Raw genomic sequence first — 21,856 nt, 5'->3', positions numbered from 1 at the left:
TGGAGAGTGACATAGGCTACTTTTTATCCCGTAAATAAAAGGATGTTTAAAAACCAAAGTCCACGTGAACGAAGTCGCGGGCATCAGCTAGTTATATTTATAATCGATATTTTAAACGCTAGTGCTAATACGGTGTGGATTAGTTAGGAATTATAGATAGGTATTAGACACCCGCGTAAATATTCTATTTGTCTTGTTTACAAAATAAAGACATTGTTTACAGTCAAGTCCAAAGTACCAAAAGGCTCGCTTAGTACACGGATGGGAGGTGTTTGAATAATCCCCTGCTTCCACGAGCCGCGTCATTAACTAATAGAAAAATAAATAAATATAAGTACCTAGAGTTCGACTGAAAACCAAAAACCTAACTTGAACCAAATCTTCGGCTTCGGCCAAGCGCCAACATTTTGCTTTTTGGCAGGGCAGTCATGTTTTAATTATTTAATTTAAAAACGACTTGTTTACAATAAAAATAAAGACATTGTTTACAATTAAGTCTTAAGTACCAAAAGGCTCGCTTATTACACTGATGGGAGGAGTTTGAATAATCCCCAGCTTCCACGGCCCGCGTCATTATCTCGATATTGCCACGGTAATGACAGACAATAAATCGCTCTGTTGTCTGCGCTATAGAAATAATTTGGCCTGGATTCGAGGAGGAGATTAAGTTTTTAATTGAGTCTCTGTAACACACTTGAGTTATTGGTTTCAATTTTGCCTACTAATACTATCTACACATCGTCCAAATGCTGAAATTTTACTTTTTTGGCAGGGCAGTCATGTTTTAATTATTTTTATTAGAAACGACTTGTTTACAATAAAAATAAAAACATTGTTTACAATTAAGTCCGAAGTACCAAAAGGCTCGCTTATTACACGGATGGGAGGTGTTTGAATAATCCCCAGCTTCCACGGCCCGCGTCATTACCTCGATATTGCCACGGTAATGACAGATAATAAATCGCTCTGTTGTCTGCGCTATAGAAATAATTTTGCCTGAATTCGAGGTGGAGATTAAGTTTTTGATTGAGTCTCTGCTAACACACTTGAGTAATTGGTTTTAATTTTGCCTACAAATAGTCTACAAATAGTAATACGTCGGTCCAAATGCTGAAATTTTACTATTTTGGCAGGGTAGTCATGTTATTTTAAAACGACTTGTTTAAAAAAAATAAAGACATTGTTTACATTAAGTCCGAAGTACCAAACGGTTGTCTTTTTTTATTGGGCTAGGAGATGCGTTGATCATGGTGATGATCACTGTACACAGGTGCGCAACGGAGAGGAAACGTGTTTGATTTGACCCATATATACGCGTTAGTGGACAGACCCTTACCAGGGCTCTTTCTATTAAGTGCCTAATTAAGCCCCGGCATTAGTCATTACCGTGTCCACAGGTCTCGATTAACCTGAGGGCTATCTTGACATCCGATCTGAAATATATCTGCGGCGCTGACAAATTACTAGCATTATCATGTGAGTTTTGTGGTCTTTTAATTAAGTACGTTAGTATCAACATGATAATTACAAAAATTAAAAACGCGACTGCAATACCAAAAAAACTAAAAAGTAAAAATCAGTATGAGAATTATTTGGCCATAGTCTACCACGACGGCCAAGAAAAAACGCAAATATATTATGGCTCCGAAAAAATGTATATTTTCACATTTATAATATTGTATTAGGATATAAGGATTATTAGGGTGGATTGAGGTTCTACAATAGCTCGGTTTTATACTGCTAATAACTTTAGAATCGCTACGTATGATGCCATAATATCAACACAACTTGTTGAATGCCTAACGTTGTATAAATAAATCTATAGCGTGTTTCTGTATACGTCATTACCACGCGGCGTGACGCGACAAAAACTGCGGTTGGTTAGCTTGATCGGTCAATATGTTAGCTCCAACATATTTAAGTTATTCTGGAAAATTGACACGCCAATTTTATTCAAACTCCATTATACGGTTGCATTGAGTTACTATTCGCAAATCCTCAATCCATACTAATATTATAAATGCGAAAGTGTGTCCGTCTGTCTGTCTGCTAGCTTTTCACGGCCGTGGGTGTAGTTCACCTACTCGCCTCGAGGTTTTGTTACAAGTTTCATAACTGTTGTGAACTGTGGCACAGTAATGAACGCACCGCAAGCTGTCGCTTATGCGATAAGTTTACAGCTCTAAACAGTTAGAGCCTATGATCGATCAAACACTAACCAACCTTACTTTTTGCTGCGTCACGCCGCGTGTAATGACGTAAACAGAAACATGCAAGCGACTTATTTATAAACCGTTCAGCATTCAACAAGTTGTATTTATTATTATGGCCTCAAATGAACATATATTTTCTGTCGTGTTTTATTATCACACTCCCTGATGACCTTTTACATTTCATGGTATATTCTTGGTCATTTTAACGACCTTTTGATCAAAGTTTTCTAAATGCTTGCGTCACAAGCTAAAGTCCTAGCTTATCCTTACGACTTCGTCCTACGACTTCGTCCGCAGACAAAGTCGCGGGCCTCATCTAGTATGAGTTTATAAGACAAAATCATAACAGTAGGTTATAAGGTGTACTTCTGACTGAGCTGCGAGGCTCATGGTTTTGAATTCATTCGGTTTCTTGATTTTTACGTCACTGTCAGCTTTCCGTAATCCGTACCCTTCCTCACAAGCCATGTCAGTGAAACGGTATACCTACCTATAATATATCATGTAACATGTTAATAATGTAACTTTAGACCCACCTTAACATCAGCAAAGGCCTATTTGACGTGAAATTGTAATTATATGTCACGGAAAACCGGCGGCTAAATTATGGCGAGCGTTGACGTAACAAGGTTGTGATGTGTTACCGGGTAACGTTACCGGATATAATAATATGCACCCAATATCAAAATTTAGGCTTCATCATGATCAAACCATCGCCGGCTCACTGCAGAGCACGGGTCTCCTCTCAGGGTGAGAAGGTTTTGGCCATAGTCTACCAGACTGGCCATGTGCGGATTGGTAGACTTCACACACCTTTGAGAACATTATGGAGAACTCTCAGGCATGCAGGTTTTCTCACGATGTTTCCCTTCACCGTTAAAGCAAGTGATATTTAATTACTTAAAACGCTCATAACTCTGAAAAGTTAGAGCTGCGTGCCCGGGATCGAGCCCCCGACCTCCGATTAGAAGGCGGACGGCCTAACCGCTAGACTATCACAGTTTTTAATTATATTTAGGCTTCTAATAACTGTATTACCTACCACTTTTATTTTATAACCTACTATTAGGCATACTGTATTTTTTATAATACCATAGATATTGTTTAATTTTATGTATAGTCCGCGCTAATAGCCGTTCTTGAAGTTAACCGCAAGACGCGTCACAATAGCATTTTTAGGCATCAGTGGGGCACGCAACACGAGGAACACACCAACCCACGCGCTGCGCCGCACTCCGCGTTCGCCATCTGCATTAGTGTGAGTGCTACATCCGTGCACAGTATACGAGTGCTTGGAACAATACCTGCGCGAGCTCGCACTCGCCGGGAACTATAACAAACGTTCGAGTGACCAAATTTGTTTTATTACTAGATAGGCTTGCCCTTGACGACAATCATGCTTAGAAAAAAGCAATGATGAAGTCTAGGTTGTAGTGCCCTTGCCTCGAAGATGACTATTCACTCATGCTTTGAAGGTGTTTAATACATTGCAGGAAACTCTAATGGAATTCAAACATTTAAAAACTATTTCTGCGGGGTATAAGGGAATGGATTTAAAAAAATCTGCAAATAGTGCAGATTCTTGAGCAGCCATAATATTTAAGATTCTGTGCATTGGAAGATTCTATATAATATCACAAAAATAAAAAAAATATCACTCACGATAGTTTAAACGCTAGTATACATAGTAAAAATACTATTGCATGAGTGTACTATCTATAATACAATAGATCTACTTTCTACTTAGAATCTACTTTAAAATAATGTAAAAATAATTTATGGTACAGCATTGTAAGCATACAAACCGCAGGCTAGGCCTTTTCAGCGTGACAGTGTAATTATATGTCACGGCACGCCGGTGCGGTTGATTTGCGGCGAGCGCCGGCGTTGTAACGTGACGTGACGCTGGCGGGCGGAACTGACAGCTGTGGGATTGCTGGGAACCGGGTAACGAGGACGACTTTAAGGTTTCTCTCTATGTTTTACAAGAAAGGAATTTTAAGACATCTCCTTTATAGAATGTAGGTTGAAATTTATTTCATTTGGCAGGTTTGTCTATATTGAAGCTTAATTTTAGATAATAATATTGTTTTCATTAATTATCGTCGGTACAAATTCAATAGTAATTGTAAGTTACGAAGTTCAGGAAATATAAAGTTATGTTTAAAATATTAATCTGCATGAGTTACAATGATGTTGCTATGTGTTTAACATACAAACTAGGCCTTTTTAGCGTGACAGTGTAATTATATGTCACGGAACCGGTGCGGTTGATTTGACAGTTGCGGAATTGCTGGGAACCGGGTAACGAGGACGACTCTAAGGTTTCTCTAGATGCATTCGAAGAAAATTTCAACCTTTTTATTCTTTTGTTATGAAACTTCAATTTTTTTCGTTCTCAATACATTTTTATTATTTCTTGTCGGGACTTTGGACTTCTTTAAACTAAAATAAATCATATCCAGTATCACTCGGAATTCTAACGATAAACCAAATCTATATTAATAAATAAAATTGAAGTGTCTGTCTGTAATATCCAAATATGTTCAGGCATTTAGAAGTTACGGTGAAATAAGGAAAATCAGATACATATAGTCCGCGACAGGTTGAGGTAACAATCGGGGTATGAGGCGGGGGGCGTGCCGCATACCCGCACGTCACCCACACTCGTCCGCACCGGGTTAACACCGGGTTAGCGCCTAGTCCTCGTCCTGTCGCGTACTAAATAAATAAATAAAAATCTTTTTATTCAAATAAACTTTTACAAGTACTTTCGAATAGTCGGATGCATCAACCACTGGTTCGGAATGCCTTCCTACCGAGAAGAACCAGCAAGAAACTCGACGGTTGCTCTTTTCAAATATTTGATATAGGTACAAGATTATGCCATGTATAAATTAGTATTTGCAGTCTTGTGCGTTGCTGGAACGAGCTGCAGGTCAAATCCACGCTCTTTTATCATTTAGATAATCTTCAATTGTGTAATATGCTTTTTTCAGGAGCATATTTTTAATAGATTTTTTAAACTTGTGCAAAGGTAAGTCCAAAATAGTTTGCGGGACTTTATTATAAAAGGTTATACCCATACCCACAAATGACTTTTGGACTTTCCTGAGGCGGAAGGTAGGATCTGCAAGCTTGTTTCTGTTTCTAGTTAGCCTATTGTGTAGATCACCAATTTTCTTGTAACTAAGAATATTTTGTCTTACAAAAACTATGTTATTATAAATTTATTGAGAGGCTACTGTAAGGAGGAGGAAGAGTAATTTCCTTAAATTTCTCTTGAAGGGAATCGCGTGGTAATATACATATACTCACGTGAACCCTGAAAGCATTACAATCCTTTTTGGGCAGTCATGTAATAAAAGCTATCCATCCTTCCACCAATTATACATCTGTACATTATACGTAGATGGGACACTTTTCACCGTAACCTCGTTCCGCATTCGTTTCCCTAACAAAGGACAATAATAAATGTGGGTATTCCCTTCCAGCGATTATGTTGCTGCGTATCGGAGTTCCGGATCGCGGAGTTTTTACACAAAAGTATAAGAGCTAGAGGAAAGTTTATTTAAACAATTTATCCATACTAATCTAAATATATAAAAGTAAAATACCACTCACTGACTGACTAATCACGAAATCTCAGGAACTATAAAGCCTACAATCTTGAAATTTGGAAGGTAGGTTCTTTCCAGGACGTAGGTGTCAGCTAAGAAACGGTTTTGAGAAAAAGGTGAAAATGGGGGTCGAAGGTTGTATGAAAGTCCTATGTTTTTGAAGTTAGAGATATGAAAATTGGCATTCTGGGTTCCGTGCCTTAAGGTGAGACTAAGTGAGTAGGTAAGTGAGGCCTTTTGCAGCGGGATTTTTTTTTAGATCTCATAAGAAACCAGAAATTTTACGCGGACGAAGTAGCGGGCAACTGCTAGCATTATAAATGTGAGTGTGTGTCTGTCTGTCTATCTGCTAGCCTTTCACAGCGCATCCGTTCAACCGATTTTGACGAAATTTGGTACAGAAATAGCTTGAATCTCGGGGAAGTACATAAGCTACTTTTTATCCCGGAAAATCAAAGAGTTCCCACGGGATTTTTAAAAACTAAATCCGCGCGGACGATGTCGCGGGCATCATATAAAATTTAGATTTACTTCATGCTAACATATTGTTTGGAAAGACTAGTAGTACCAAGGAAATGTGCGAACACTGTGTTGTATTGTAAACAGACTTTTTTGGTACTATAAAAAAGACGCGCGAGTTCAGTCTCTGCCGTGCCGACCTACAGGGTACACGCCTTGTTAATTTTTATTTTGGTATTATTTATTTCAACCAAGTAATAATTGTACATTTTTCCGCTTGACATCCAGAAACTCTCTTCAGTTTTTGCCGATGTTGCACATTCCTCTTATAATACTGAACTAAGCTAGATAATAACAAGGTACAAATCAAAACTGAAAATGGAATCGATGCAATCATAATAGTATTATTTAAGTTGCTATTCTAACACTTTAGGACCCCAACGTCTATCAGTTTATGTATACTGCCCATAGCCCTTTGAAATCTGTCGGTTACCTTATACCTAGTCTGGTTCTCCTAGGGATCACCTCTTTTCTGATTTGATCACGTAGAGAAACTCCGAGCGTAGCTCTCTCCATCGCCCGTTCATATAAACATCTTGGTCTGGTATAAACATTAAATCACCAGCTCTGATACTACATCTGACATTACCAGATAGGGGTTCATAAAGCAACAGTACAACATTAGAATACCATTTGTTTTTGAATCGAGTGCTAAGAGATACGAATCGCGATACCTTGCAAGGGGTGAGTACTGAAGCGATATCAGTATCTGGTACTATGTACATTATAGGGATAGGAAGTACCGATAACTGACGCTTAGTAAAACTGATCCTAAAGGTGCCTTTCCACTAGAGATTTCCACCGGCTGAAAACCAGCGCTGTATGCTTTTTTGCATGTGCAAGGCATAGATCATTATGTTGAGTTTGGGCCTTTTTAAGGGAAAAACGGAACCCTTATAGGATCACTTTGTTGTCTGTCTGTCTGTCTGTCTGTCCGTCTGTCTGTCAAGAAACCTACAGGGTACTTCCCGTTGACCTAGAATCATGAAATTTGGCAGGTAGGTAGATCTTATAGCTGACATTTGGGGAAAAATCTGAAAACCGTAAATTTAGGGTTAGATCACACAAAAAAAAATTAAATTGTGATCATGAACTAATAATTAGTATTTTCAACTTTCGAAGTGAGTGACTATATCAAGTGGGGTATCATATGAAAGGTCTTCACCTGTACATTCTAAAACAGATTTTTATTTATTTTTATGGATCATAGTTTTTGAATTATCGTGCAAAATGTCGAAAAAATACGACTGTAGTACGGAACCCTCATTGCGCGAGCCTGACTCGCACTTGGCCGGTTTTTTCAGGTTGTGCCACACAATGACATAGTTTATTCCGGTGCTTTTTCTGCTTGAGGCCTTTTGGCTTTAATGATCAAGTGCCTCTGTCGGACGCGAGAGATCAACGAAGGTTGAGTAGATAAATGCGAACTGGCAGACAGATTGGCCAAGTGACAGTTCTTCATGAGTTCACAAAGGTGTGTGGAACTCGTGAACATTATGGACAAATCTCAAGCATGACTCTCGTTTAGTTAAATGCACCCTTGCTATTCCAGAGATCAAAAATTTTAGCCCAAAGTCCAAACTAAGTTTGGATTGCGAAATTTTGTTGTTTCAACTCCGACCTCGCAGCTAAAACATCCCGCCGCCGCTAACCTTTCCGAGTTTTATTTTTAAAAACAACATCTAAAAATCTAAGGCAACATCCATCCATGTTACTTCTTGTTATCGTTTCGTCCGACCGTAATAAGGGTGCAAGTCACGACGTGCGAGTATAACCATCGTAAAATTGCCGCAAACTAGCTCTCTTTACAGCCTCTGGTAACGGCTAGGTCGTAAAATATCACCAATTTACTTCACACTTAGCGACGGCTCACGAGCTCGCCTGACGTATTGTCTTCCCTAGGAAATAACGTATGATAATGGTAGACCGTACGCTTTAAAAGGACGGTGGCCTACTTAGATGCTTGCAATACAATATCACGATCCCTACTAATCCATGTTTTTTTAGAAAGAATATTAGGCATGTTAAATGACTAATATTCACCTTTCCTCTCCAACTAAGCGTCAGGCTTGTGCTAAGAGTAGGTACGACAATAAAGCAACGGGCGGGGTTTGAACCGTCGACCTTTCGGTTTTCAGTCCACTCCTTTACCGGTTGAGCTATTGTGGCTCTATTGCTCAATGTTTTTTAGATTGAGAGACTGATTTTATTAATGCAAAAGTATTTGGACTTTTATTTAGAAATGGGAACACAGTGGTACTAATTCTGGTGGCAACTAAATTTTAGAGTAGCCTTCTCCATATTTTAAGAGGAAGGGGTGATACAGGCAAATAATACATACAAACTTACATTCATACTAACACATTCAAGAGACTGTCGTATCGAGTCTGCACTCCACGCAGTGTGCGTGGGAGGGGTAATCGTACTGAGGCAGTGAGTCGAGCTCGGACCGCCACACAGTGAAGACGTGGACAGTGAGATGGTCGAGCCGATATTTACACACTATAATTAAATACTCATACATTTTTATTAAACCCACACCCTTTCTAGACGGTATCGTAACGGAATGCTATAGCGCTTGGCGGTGTAGAGAGATAGTAGTAGAGTGATAACTAGCCACGGCCGAAGCCTCCCACAAGACCAGGCCAGAAACTTTCACAGCTGTTCTGTGGTGCAACGGTGAAGGAGGAATCAGGTTGTAAAGTTGCTAAGTATGATATCCGATAATCGACCGAAGATGCTATTTTTTTTTTTCTTTTTTTTATAAAGAATATTAGCCATATGAAATGACTAATATTCCCCTTTCCTCTCCAACTAAGCGTCAAGCTTGTGCTAGAAGTAGGTACGACAATAGTGCAACGGGCGGGGTTTGAACCGTCGACCTTTCGGTTTTCAGTCCACTCCTATACCGGTTGAGCTATTGAGGCTCAAGAGAAGAGTAGTATTGAAGAGTATTTTTAATTATTAACAGGTGTTAACTTAAATTTCGACAAATCGATATCCGCCAAGAATACGACCGCAACGTTACCACGGTGAGTCGCGGTGATAACGCCAGAAATAGCAGATTAAGGAGACTTTTATTGACCGTTACCCGGTTCTGTAACTCGACGAAAGTGATTCCGTTCCGGTTTAATTGTAAAGGTAAAATACGCGGGTACTTTGCGGCGCAATTCTCCACGAGTTATGTTCGCTGCTGATATACGGGGATTAATGTTTTAGACTTGTACGAAGTTGCTTGCTAAAACTAAGTAGGAACAAAATGGGGTGTTAAGGAGTTACATCTCAACTAATGTCTCTTTTCTATGCTAACTTAAGTATATATATTTTTAGGGTTCCGTACCTCAAAGTAAAAACGGAACCCTTATAGGATCACTTTGTTGTCTGTCTGTCTGTCAAGAAACCTACAGGGTACTTCCCGTTGACCTAGAATCACAAAATTTGGCAGGTAGGGAGGTCTTATAGCTGACATTCGGGGAAAAATCTGAAATACCGTGAATTTAGGGTTGCATCACACAAAAACATGAAATTCTGGTCATGAACTAATAATTAGTATATTCAATTATCCAAGTAAGATCATCAAGTGGGGTATTATATGAAAGGGCTTCACCTGTGGATTCTAAAACAGATTTTTATTTATTTTTATGCATCATAGTTTTTGATTTATCGTGCAAAATGTCGAAAAAATACGACTGTAATACGAAACCCTCGTCGCGCGAGCCTGACTCGCACTTGGCCGGTTTTTTTTTTAAAGAATATTAGCCATGTTAAATGACTAATATTCCTCTTGTCGAACTAAGCGTAAAGCTCGTGCTAGGAGTAGGTACGACAATAGTGCAACGGGCCGAGTTTGAACCGTCGACCTTTCGGTTTTCAGTCCACTCCTTTACCCGTTGAGCCATTGAGACTCTATTGCTAAATGCTTTTTAGATTGAGAGACTGATTTATTCATGCTTATACTAAATTGTTTGGACTATTATTCAGAAATGGGAACACAGTGGTACTAATTCTGGTGGCAACTAAATTTTAGAGTAGCCTTCTCCGTCTTTTTCTTACCAATGTAATAAGCAAAGGACAAGCAAACTTAATTTAATTTAAAACGGTTCAACCTGTGATTTAGACACCAGTCTTGAGCATATTGAGTACTAAAATTTAGAATCATTACTTTAAAATTTATTTTCCGTCCTTTTTTAGCAATATTAAAATAGCCTCCGCTGTTCGTCCATCCGTCTGTCTGTCAGCGGGCTGCTATCTGGTGAACCATAATAGGTAGACAGTTGAATTTTTTACAGATTGTGTATTTTTATTGCCGCTGCTACAACGACAAATAATAAAAATTAAAAACAACCGCCATGAAAATTAAAAAAATAGTGTTATTTCTTGTTCGACGGTACGGAACCCTTCGTATGGAAGTCCGACTCGCACTTGACTTTTTTTGTCATTTTAACTCGAGTGTGTTATATTACGATAAAATTGGATACATAATTATTATGCTAAAATTCATCTAATCATAAACTTGGGAGTCTGAAGTAAATGTTTGTTGTGATGTTTAAAACAGAATCGTTATTCCGTTTCCGGATACAATGTCAATGTTCCTAGTTTCTTACTGTCATCATACAATACAATAGTGTAAAACTATTATTGTTTATTCTTGTTTAATTTGGTATCTAGGAATATGAAAATATGAAAAATAATATTATATAAATTATCAATACATGTCACTAATTATTCATTGTAAATTAAATATTGTCAATATACTAAGAGTGACATTATATTAAGCTATTGTCAACATACAGTTGGCAATAGCTATTATGTGAAATAATAATGTTGTGTAAACTGACAATTTAAGTCGCTTATTATTATTGTAAATTATTAATACGTAGACCATCAATGTCACTGATTTTATTATTGTAAATTGGGCGTGTCAACATACCTTTTGTCAACAAACCTAAAATAAATAATGATTAATATTAAGATCATGTGATAGTCGATATCCGCCTTGTTTGCGATGGCAGTGTTATAAAAGTACCCTACCTCGACAGAGAGGGGACAGTCTTGTATCGACAGCCCAGAGCAAACACAGCGGACCTTACTGAAGTTAAGTATTCTTATATTTTATTATAATGTAATAATGTAATGTAATCATTTGCCTTTTATAGGTTACCTGTTGTAACTGTGTACCAAATATGTACCTACTACTTTACTCAACGTTCTAATCTTTTAAAAGATGTGTGTTATGGAGTTTCTTTGCCCTTTCTTCTCCATGACTAAACACCTTAGCGAAACGGGTGGTAGATTCATTTTAATATAAATAGATCAATGCTGAACAATACAATTCAATTATTATTCGACTTGGTTGGTTTTACTTCTGTATTTATCACCTACCCTCTTGTGCTATTTATTTTATACATTGAGATAAAAGTAAACACTAGGTTGTTAGCTTCTAATTATTATAGAAGCCTGTTTAGATGATTAGGATTCTTACTTTGAAATAATACGGCAGATGCTTTGCTTGAATTTTAATAACTTAATATTGGCCTTACCTGACAAAAATTTACAAGTACCTACATTTTCAAATAATTGATAAATGATAACTTTCATTAGTAATCATTGGATTTAATTTATCATCACTATTAAAGCCCACTGTCTTAACTTCTCTCTTTATCTAAATCTCACAAGTGCATAAAGTGCGATAAGAAGACGACGTACTTGGGAGAACTATTTTAATTCAGAAAAAATAAAATTAAGTTACACTAAGTAAACGCCGTGTAACCTTTATGTTAATAAAGGTTATCTGATGTAGATAATTAAATTTAAATGCGGCAAATGAAATTTAAAAGCCTCGAATTTTTTCCATGTCTCCTTGACACCGGCCTTTATTATATTAAAACTTTAAAATTAATTCAGAAAACTTTTGTCTAAAACTAAAAGACTTTCCGAAGCTTTTTAATCATTAAAAAATTAAAGGCACACCTTGGAAAATTGTAATTAAATGTGGATTAAATGGGAAAGTTTGCACGAGGACTCTCGTAGGCGCGCTGGCAAAGTAGCTTGAGATCGTTTACTTTTTCCCAACTTCGAGTATCAAAGACTGAAACGCGAGCCTGAAATCCCACTTAATTTGTAATTAAAACGTCGACAGCGATAACGTTGAGGGCTCATAAAAATGAGTTTATCGTGCCGTGGTGCCGTGTAATTAAAGGGAATTAACAATTTGGTCCTACATCTGGCCCTACATTAGTAACGATGTTAATAACGTTATCCTCCTATAATGACGGAGTAGGCGTAAAAAGCTTATCGACTTGCCGCCCGACAAAATGTTGCTGTACCTACTTAATGTATAGAGCAACCACCAAGTTTCTTGCTGGTTCTATTTAAGGCATTCCTAACCAGTGGTAGATGCAAGTAGGTACTTGCAAGTACCTACTTTTGAAGTAGGTTGTAGGTAGGTTTTTCCTTTTATATATATATTAATAACAATTAATTAAGTGAGCCAAATTTCTTCATGTTATGAACGAGGCTTTGATAGAGTTTTATAAAGCAGTCAAAGTTATTTATGAGGCAGAATTTTACGCTACTGCGGCAAATAATATTATGTGCTCCACCTACAATAGTACAAAAAGTATGCCGACAAAATAGTCTATAGTATGTCCTACCTTTTAATCACAGACCACCATCTATAGACTTCTAATAGCCGGACACCCGCGATCGCCAAGCTTAGGCAGTTGCTTAGCATAAAAGTCGGCCCACGCCTGTTCGGTACCCTCATTCCACACATTGTCTTGATTACGTGACTTTTGAGTCCCCAATCACAACAAAGCATTCTCTCCTCTCCCCCGCCAACAAGATGCCTCCGAGCAAGTACCGAACGGGTGCCCTCCCGCGCTTCGGCCCATATTACAACCGCATAGGTTGGTGGGGCAATGGGAGGTGTTGGGTTTTCCCTCGCCAACATTTTACGATTATGTTTTCATGAAAAACCTTGTGTATATACACTCTTGAGGTTGAATTCTCTGTGCTTTTAATATACATAAAGACAGCATCGCTTAGGCAACTAACAAACCACGCCGCGTTATCCCGAGTTTACGAGCACAAACTCAATTAAAATCCGGCGAAATTCAAGCGAGAACAAAATGAAATTAAAGTTGCGTAACGCCGAGACGGGCTGTCGCTGGCGCGATGACGTATTATGTGGTGGCGGCTGTGACGTAGAGATGTACTGTTCTTGCAATTCACGAAGGCGAGTGGCTCATCATCAACATCATGATCAAACTCATCGCCGGCTCACTGCAGAGCACGGGTCTCCTCTCAGAGTGAGAAGCGTTTGGCCATAGTCTACCACGCTGGTCAAGTGCAGATTGGTAGACTCCACACACCTTTGAGAACATTATGGAGAACAGGCATGCAGGTTTCCTCGCGATGTTTTTCCACCGTTAAAGCAAGTGCAAACCGCACATGACTTCGAAAAGTCAGAGGTGCGTACCCAGGATAGAACCCCCGACCTCCGATTAGAAAGCGGACGTCCTAACCACTAGGCTATCACAGCTTAAAAGTGGCTCATGCTTGTGTTTAAGTCGTATCGGTATATTAAGTAACATACACTGAATGTGTGCGTTTGCGAGCGCTTGCTTGCGACTGATTGTTGCCACATGCACGCACACTTACGCAATGCCCGTGTATCCGACGTAACCACAAGTAAAATCCACTCGCCTTCGTGAATTGCAAGAACTGTACCTACTGCTTCTCTACGGCCAAAATTAATAAGTCGCTTCGTCACCCCTTCATACAGCTTCATCTACGATTCCAGTCAAGCGTGCTCCATCTTAGGCTGCATCATCACTTGCCACCAGGTCTGATTGCAGCCAATAGCGCTACTCTATAAATAAAACCGGCCAAGTGCGAGTCAGGCTCGCGCACCGAGGGCTCCGTACTACAGTCGTATTTTTTCGACATTTTGCACGCGGTACCTATGTCTATTTAAATGACAATATAATATCGATATTCTTGTTATTTAGCGTATTGGACAACCTTATACTGTTTCAATTTGAATTAGTAGTAAACATTTGCTTGCTAGTCAACTTCAGTAATTGTTGGTAACAGCCGAATTTAATGCCACTGTTGAACGTTTGAGGTTTGAGTTATTACTTGATAAATTGATTTTTATACTCCTGTCGTATATCTGAACCTAATAAAAGTCCCGCAAATTAATAAAGCGCGTGGCCGCTATTTTAGTGACGTCAGCACTAGACTGAAGTTTCGAGCTGACGGTATATTTTTATTTCGACTGACATCAAAATGACGTCATTTTGATGTTAATGAGACATGGTTCCAGCGCAATAGCAATTTGCGGGACTTAAATCATAATAATGCTCTGCCAATATTAATGTCGTCAATTAAACCTATCGCCAGCTCACTACTGAGAACAGTTCTTCTATCAGAATGAGAAGGGTTTAGGCCATAGTCCACCACGCTAGCAAAATGCAGACTGGCAGACTTCATGCATTGGCTTTCACTAGCCTATCACTGCTTTGTTTTTGTGTTTGTTTTAAAGTATCTATTCACAACTATTTACTAACTTAGAACTATAACAAAATATAATGTATTCCAATTTACAGATTTATATACTTAACAATAAAAAAATAAAGCCTACGGCACATCAAATTACGCACGTTTCATGAAATCCTCGCCTCTGTCATGATACGCGTTCTTATATTGACCTTACCGTCTTTATTGGGCGCGCTTTCCATTTTATGTCAGAGCAAATTGGGTTTTCAATTTTCGCGAGCTCCCGTTCGTACCAGGACAACAGAATTGGAGCGGGAGTGAAATTTATCGTATCAACTTCTTACGTCTGATTGCTTCCCGGACGTGCGAATATTTCTCCTCGGCGTGCGGAAAATATTACCGAGCAGGGCTCACTAGGTCACGTGACCTGACAAGTATACCTACGGTGGTGTGTCACTATATCTCTTATAATAGAGGAGATAAGAGATAAGAGTTTACGGGATAGATAAAGACCTAAACAAATTTTAGGCCGTAGCGCTGTGCGAGCTAAATTGCACTTTATTATAGTACAAGAAGAGTCGCTATTTATTTAAACGGTTTTGCTGTGATTCAGTTAGTGATTCTTCTGTACCTGGAAGATAGGTACTATTAAGTTTTGCATGATTATACACTGCCCAGATATAATAATACTAGCTGATGCCCGCGACTTTGTCCGCGTGGATTTACGTTTTTCAAAATCCCGCGGGAACTCTTTGATTTTCCGGGATAAAAATTAACCTATGTGTTAATAATTCAGGGTATAATCTATCTCCATTCCAAATTTCAGCCAAATCCGTCCAATACTTCTTGCGTGATTGAGTTCAGAGACATCCAAACATCCACACTTTCACATTTACTCGTATAATATTAAAATATTAGGATTAGGATTATTTTGACAACTTTGCTGGCGTTGTGGTTTTATAAGTGGGTGGTTTTACTTTATTTCTGACTAGCTGATGCCCGCGACTTCATCCGCATGGAATTAGGTTTTTCAAAAATCCTATGTCACTCTTCAGGTCTTTATCTATACCTACCTATGTAAAAAATCACGTCAATTCGTTGCACCGTTGCGACGTGATTGAAGGACAAATCAACAAACCAACAAACCAACAAACCAACAAACCAACAAACCAACAAACCAACAAACCAACAAACAAATACACTTTCGCATTTATAATAAGGGTACTGATTTGGTACTTTATGATTTACTAAATTGTCTCTGTTCTTCTCCAGTTGGATGCTTTGGCTGTGGATAGCTGACCGATAAAGCTGTACCGCTATTAAATGACTATCGACAAAAGATGTAGGCGTGAAAATCAGTAAGTGGATTATCAGGTTTTAGCTATTATATGTTTCTAATTGACCGTCCTTTCGCATAAAATAAAATCGTACATCCATCTTTTTACACAAACATGTTAATATAAAAGTAAAAAAACGTTACAGAGCATACCTTTTAAACAATTTTCGTCCATAAAAGACGAACGAAACGTTGTCTCATTTACAGATTTATTTAACATCAAATAAAGCTCTCGGCTCATTCAAATTACGCACGTTTCGCTGATTCCACGTCTTTGTCATGATACGCGTTCTTATATTGACCTTACCGTCTTTATTAAGCGCACATTCCATTTTGCGTCAAAGTAAATTGGTTCTTCAAATTTCATATGCTCCAATACCTATAGTCAATTAAATTGAGAAAGTCTACACCCGTGTGCTAAGAATGAGATATTACGTCACAGCAATTGATATAACTCCAGCATCTAAACACCTCTGCATTAAAATAAAATGAACCTCTACGATTTAAAGCGCAAGTTAGTTCATTTGTATATAGCTAGCGCTCAGTTCATTTGTATATAGGCAGAAACGTTGTGAAACTAAAATCAGTGGTCCCTACTGAATTATTAATTTTAACTCCAGGAATTTTAGGTCCACTTTACTCTGACGTTATTATGTTTTGATCTCGAATTCTATCATCGTTGGATTTGATATCCATCCCATACTAAGCACACCAGTTCGTAACTGGTTAAATACTAACAAAGAGTATTATTTTTATCCGGATTCGTAAGGGAATATAAGATTAATATTGTCTTTTTGTAACTGGTTACTACAAAACGACGTAGTTTTAATCTTGTTCCGTTACGAACCCGGACAAAATATTCTTGATTAGTAATAACCAGTCATGAAAAGACGAAATTATAATCTTATTTTGTAGCTGGTTACGAAAACTTGGTAACCAAGGTGAACGGAACCTTATTAACACGAGAATTATTTCGTATTCTCATTTTTTATTCCATGTAATTTTGGTAACAGATTTTTTCACCTGCGCTGATAATTGAATTATTCGCTTAATTTTGCACCAATATACGCATCACTGATCTGATTATTAATACATCAGTTTTGACAAATCTTCTTAGAAAATTTTCAACTTATATCTATAAGTCCACCGTAAATGTTACCACCTTCAGTTGTCTCGTTTTCTCTGTAAATAAACTAAAAACTTACCTTTACTCGCGCCGTCCGGGCCACGAAGTATCGAGCACTCTTCTATTGTACCGAACGGTGTGAACAACTGGCGCACATCCTCCTCAGTCTGTTGTTTGCTGAGCATGCCAACGAACAGCTTCCGATCTGCGAGAAAACTGGGGCATTAGCTCACTGTATGCACACTGGAAAACTTGTAACGTATATTTAGCATATAACAATGCAGTAGCAAAGATTTCAGACTGTGGAACTGTCAAAAACACAAAAATGTCTGGGAGTTTCATTTAATGAAGGGGGGGAATAAAACGGTTCATTTTTCGGTTGATTAGGTCTATATTTGATGTTCAATCCGCAATAATGAAGAACCATATAGCTAGGGACAAATCTATTGTAATTTCGCGAGCGAAAAATCACGAACAAAAAATCCCTAGCCGTACGGTGAAGTGGAGTTGAGATGAGTTCAATAGACCAATCACATTATTAAAAGATGACGCGATAAAATTATCACATGATCTATCATTAATCTGATTGGTCTGCTGAAAACACTACGCTTCGCTTCAAATGACAGCACCCTTAATAAAACGTGTTTATTTAAGTTTATCTTTCATTACTATTACCAAGTAATTAAAAAAATCAAAGAACATGACTGCACTGCCAAAATAGGACAAAAAACAAAAAAAAAAACACATTTGAAAATGGCGCCCGTACAGCCGTCATTTTTTTTAAAATTATAGTTATTAGTTAGTGACCCTCAGAATGATGGTGAAATTCTAACAATACCCCACACGTCCAAATTTGTTTAAGCATTTAGAAGTTATGGTGGAACAAAGAAAGTAAACATGAAACATAAACTTTGAAAACGTTACAATTTTTTTGGGTAGCCATGTAAAAAATTATCCACTTAAGATGAACCATTTTATTACACCCTCTTAACTTTATTAGTACTCGTCCATTCACGAAAAAATGCATTTTTTTGACACACCACGGCCCAATTTTGACCATGATACTGCATAGTTACATGTAAATAAACCCTTTAGTATATAGTTTACAGTAAACAAACGTGACCTGGCATAATGGTTTGTACACATTTCGCCAACGAGTGACTATAAAAAGAGCATTGACTTTCACCGTTTATAAACCATCGAGAATAACCTTCATTTGGTATCCATTTGGACCAAATAACACCAAGGAAACCAATAGCACTCCTTGGCCAATAGTGTACGCACCAAGTCTCTTTAAGTATGAACAGTCAAACGTTTTTTGACAGCTTCATAACAAAGCAAGACCACAATACCAGTGCCACGTTTGTTAACTTGAAAACGTACACTATTGAGACTCTGAGGCCAGGGTAAATCCATTTTCCGCACACGTTTCTTAGGCTAGAGACACATCACACGAAATCCCGCGAGATTTGTCCTATAGCTTTAGCGTCAAGTTAGAACTTATGGAAATGATATTTGCTTGAGAAAAATCAGCGTGACTGCATAAATAAATACAAATAATAAAAAACTACGTCAAAGGCTGTTTGAAACGTCAAATCTATCCGTTTTTGTAACTCTACCAGTTGAACCGATTCAATATTAGACTATACTAAAAAACTGAAAGTAAAGTAACTCAACGTTTACTTATTTAAATTAAACATAGATTAAAATAACACGCGGAAATTCATTCATATAAACTAAATATGAATAAGAAAAATAAATGTGAAAAAGCATTATATTATTCCATTCCGTATTCAGATACAGCAAGGTATAATACTCACCTACGGAAAGGGTTTCTGTATTTTGCTCATAATATGATATGGTTTGAGAGCACGTAAGTAGAAGATATAGTTTACCATATACAGACAACGCGGAAATTTTCAACTTTTATCCTCCTCTCGTTGTTCTCGGGTTAAAATAACGATGTTTCTAGTTTAAATAACAGTTACGTGAATACAAAATGTCATTCCATACAATTTTATCTTGACACTTACTTAACGTGTGTGTTAAACGGATTTTGCCAATAGGATCTGAACACTGAGCCACACCACAAAAGCCCAGCGGCGGTGCGTGGAGCGGCGGATGTATGAAAGGTCAACGTGCCAATTGGTACCCCAGGGGACTTGTCTGCTGTGCGGCGGTGACGGGAGGAACCGTGGGAGTGACGGGCGTGACTTTGGAGTCATGTGCGTCAACCATTACAATCGATTTGAAGTGTTAATTTCTGTACCAGAATGTTCACTTTTTGAGCATCATTAATTTATGTTGTAAGTGTGATTTTCGGAGTAGTACTATAACATTTGAGGATTTACTATCAACGCCGCTGAGTGAAAAAATTGTGTATTTAGTGTACCTTTTGTCCGCCCTATCTAACCACTTGGTACAAAAAATTTGCCCGTCTTCAAAACCCTTTTGAAAAAATTTATGTCAGTGTCACTTTTGCGGCTTTTCGAGATGTTTATTTTACAAAAAGTATGATTTGAAAATAGCACCCATTTCCAAATCCATAATAATGAAATGAATAATAATAATATGGGTGTCGTTTTTGAGATTTCTCGGGATGCTTACGAAAATATCAATTTCCAGTTGATTACAAAAATTATACATCATACATATTAATTTTCAAATCCAGTGTAATTTTTTTGTTGATTTGAAGATTCACAGCTTTCCCATATTGTGAATCCAATATGTACACATGTACGCAGCCATATTGTTTTTTTACTTAAAAAAACTATTTTAGAAAAAGTGAACATTTTAGTAATAATATTCTTATGGTTTATTTTTGATAACGTCATGACTAAGTACGTTCTTTAAATAAAAGAATATTCAAAAAAGAATAACATTATTTTCGTTTATTATACGTAATACTTTTTAATGCCTAAAATTGGAATCGTGCCCATTTTAGTAAAATTTTAATGAAATTTTGAGTTTTTGTGGAGTAAAAATAATTTTGAATTCAAGACTTCGAAGTCGAAAATTCAACAAGGCATTGGCAATCGGTATACTTTGTTGTTATTTTTGTTGATTTTTGTGGTTTTTTTTCCAAAAAAAAATAAAATCACTGGTTGTTTGAAATGGCAGGTACAAACTTTGGTTTACCATTTAAATTAAAAAAATACAACGTTTACATAAATAAATTTGAATTAAAAAATTCAGTATCACCAATTTCAATTTTACAAGGTTTCCACTTGGAGTGCTGGCTGTATAATATGTAGGTATAGACGAATTTGAAATTAAAAACAAGACAATTGGGATGATGTCTATGTCAAAAACAAATTATTTCTTAGGAATTATTAAATAGAGGGTCTTCCAAAATTCGTAAAATCCACGTCTGTTGTTAGTTTTAATTTTGCTAACCATTTAAAATTATCGATCTAAACAAAAAAGCACGTCAAATTACGTCAAATTCTATGACATCACATCTGTGTATTTCATACAAGGTCCCTTACTAAGCGAGCGTTTTGACGTTTGAAAAAAGTTGCTTAGTTTTTGACTAGTAGTCATCATCCCTATATTATCGTTTCTTTTTACTTTTTAACGTTAAAGTGTTTTGACGCTCGACTTCTATTAATGTTGGTGAGATGTAGAATCTCATACTAAGCACACAGTTCAAGAAAACTTGGGGCTGGGGTCAGAAGTTTTGATGCGTGTACGTCAACAGTAATAAAACATCAGCGAAACTGCAATTTTAGTCAGCGTGTAGCCCAAATTATCTGAGTAGACGCCGAATTCACCATTATGCCAACACCTTGCGTTAGTATTTTTGCTCTTACCGCCGCCCCGGCACGCCAGCCCGCCCTTCACCGTTATCATGACACAAAAAACAACCACAGCGTCTATAAAAACACATATAACACACAGTTTTAGTCAAAATGAAACAACGAACAAAATCCAAATCCAGACCAACACATAATTAGCACATTACACTAAAACGGTGACTCGTTATCAAACGCAGAGGGTTCCGTAGGTGTAATATAAACAAAAATGTTTCTAAGGGAAGTGGGCAGGGGCGTACTTAGGCATGATTTTTACCACAATGTTCTACGGAAACCTCGAATCAAAACTCAAATTAGTTTGGACAGTTTTTTTTACGAATAGCGTTTGTCTGTCTGCATGATTCAAGCGCGGCACCCAATACGTTTTAGTTTTACCTCAAACATCTATCTAAACTAGTGGCATTTTCGGGCTGTTTAGCATTGGACTTTATACAGAAATCAACGCCATTTGAACATACGAACGACAAAATAACAATAATACACTAATTACGTCTCGAAAAGAATACGAAAATAAAATGTTTCTTACAGCACGACGATTACTAAGTGCACAGTGAGCGTTGCTTTTTCAAAAATGTCGAATCTACGCGAGACCATAGCAAGTGCGCCATTTTTGTTATAATACTTATACTTAATAATATATTAAATTACTTATATAAATACAACGTATAAATTGGATAGGTATTTGGTGAACGAAAACAGTTTTCTTATTTTACAGGGTAACCCTG

At 37.5% G+C, this 21,856-nt stretch overlaps 1 protein-coding gene across 5 annotated transcripts in view; it reads right to left on the bottom strand.

Moving 5' to 3' along the window:
* Positions 1-21,856, bottom strand: part of bru3 (bruno 3) — a 312,519-nt gene that overhangs the window by 216,640 nt on the left and 74,023 nt on the right. For all 5 annotated transcript variants that reach the window (XM_069500314.1, XM_069500315.1, XM_069500316.1 and 2 more), the window contains exon 3: positions 17,396-17,521. In XM_069500314.1, coding sequence (XP_069356415.1) covers positions 17,396-17,521 — 126 coding nt within the window. The remainder of the gene's footprint in view (positions 1-17,395; positions 17,522-21,856) is intronic.

This window comes from Maniola hyperantus, chromosome 8 (assembly GCF_902806685.2).
Source record: "Maniola hyperantus chromosome 8, iAphHyp1.2, whole genome shotgun sequence".
NCBI classification, from domain to species: domain Eukaryota; kingdom Metazoa; phylum Arthropoda; class Insecta; order Lepidoptera; family Nymphalidae; genus Maniola; species Maniola hyperantus.
This window is presented reverse-complemented; position numbering and strand designations above follow the sequence as displayed.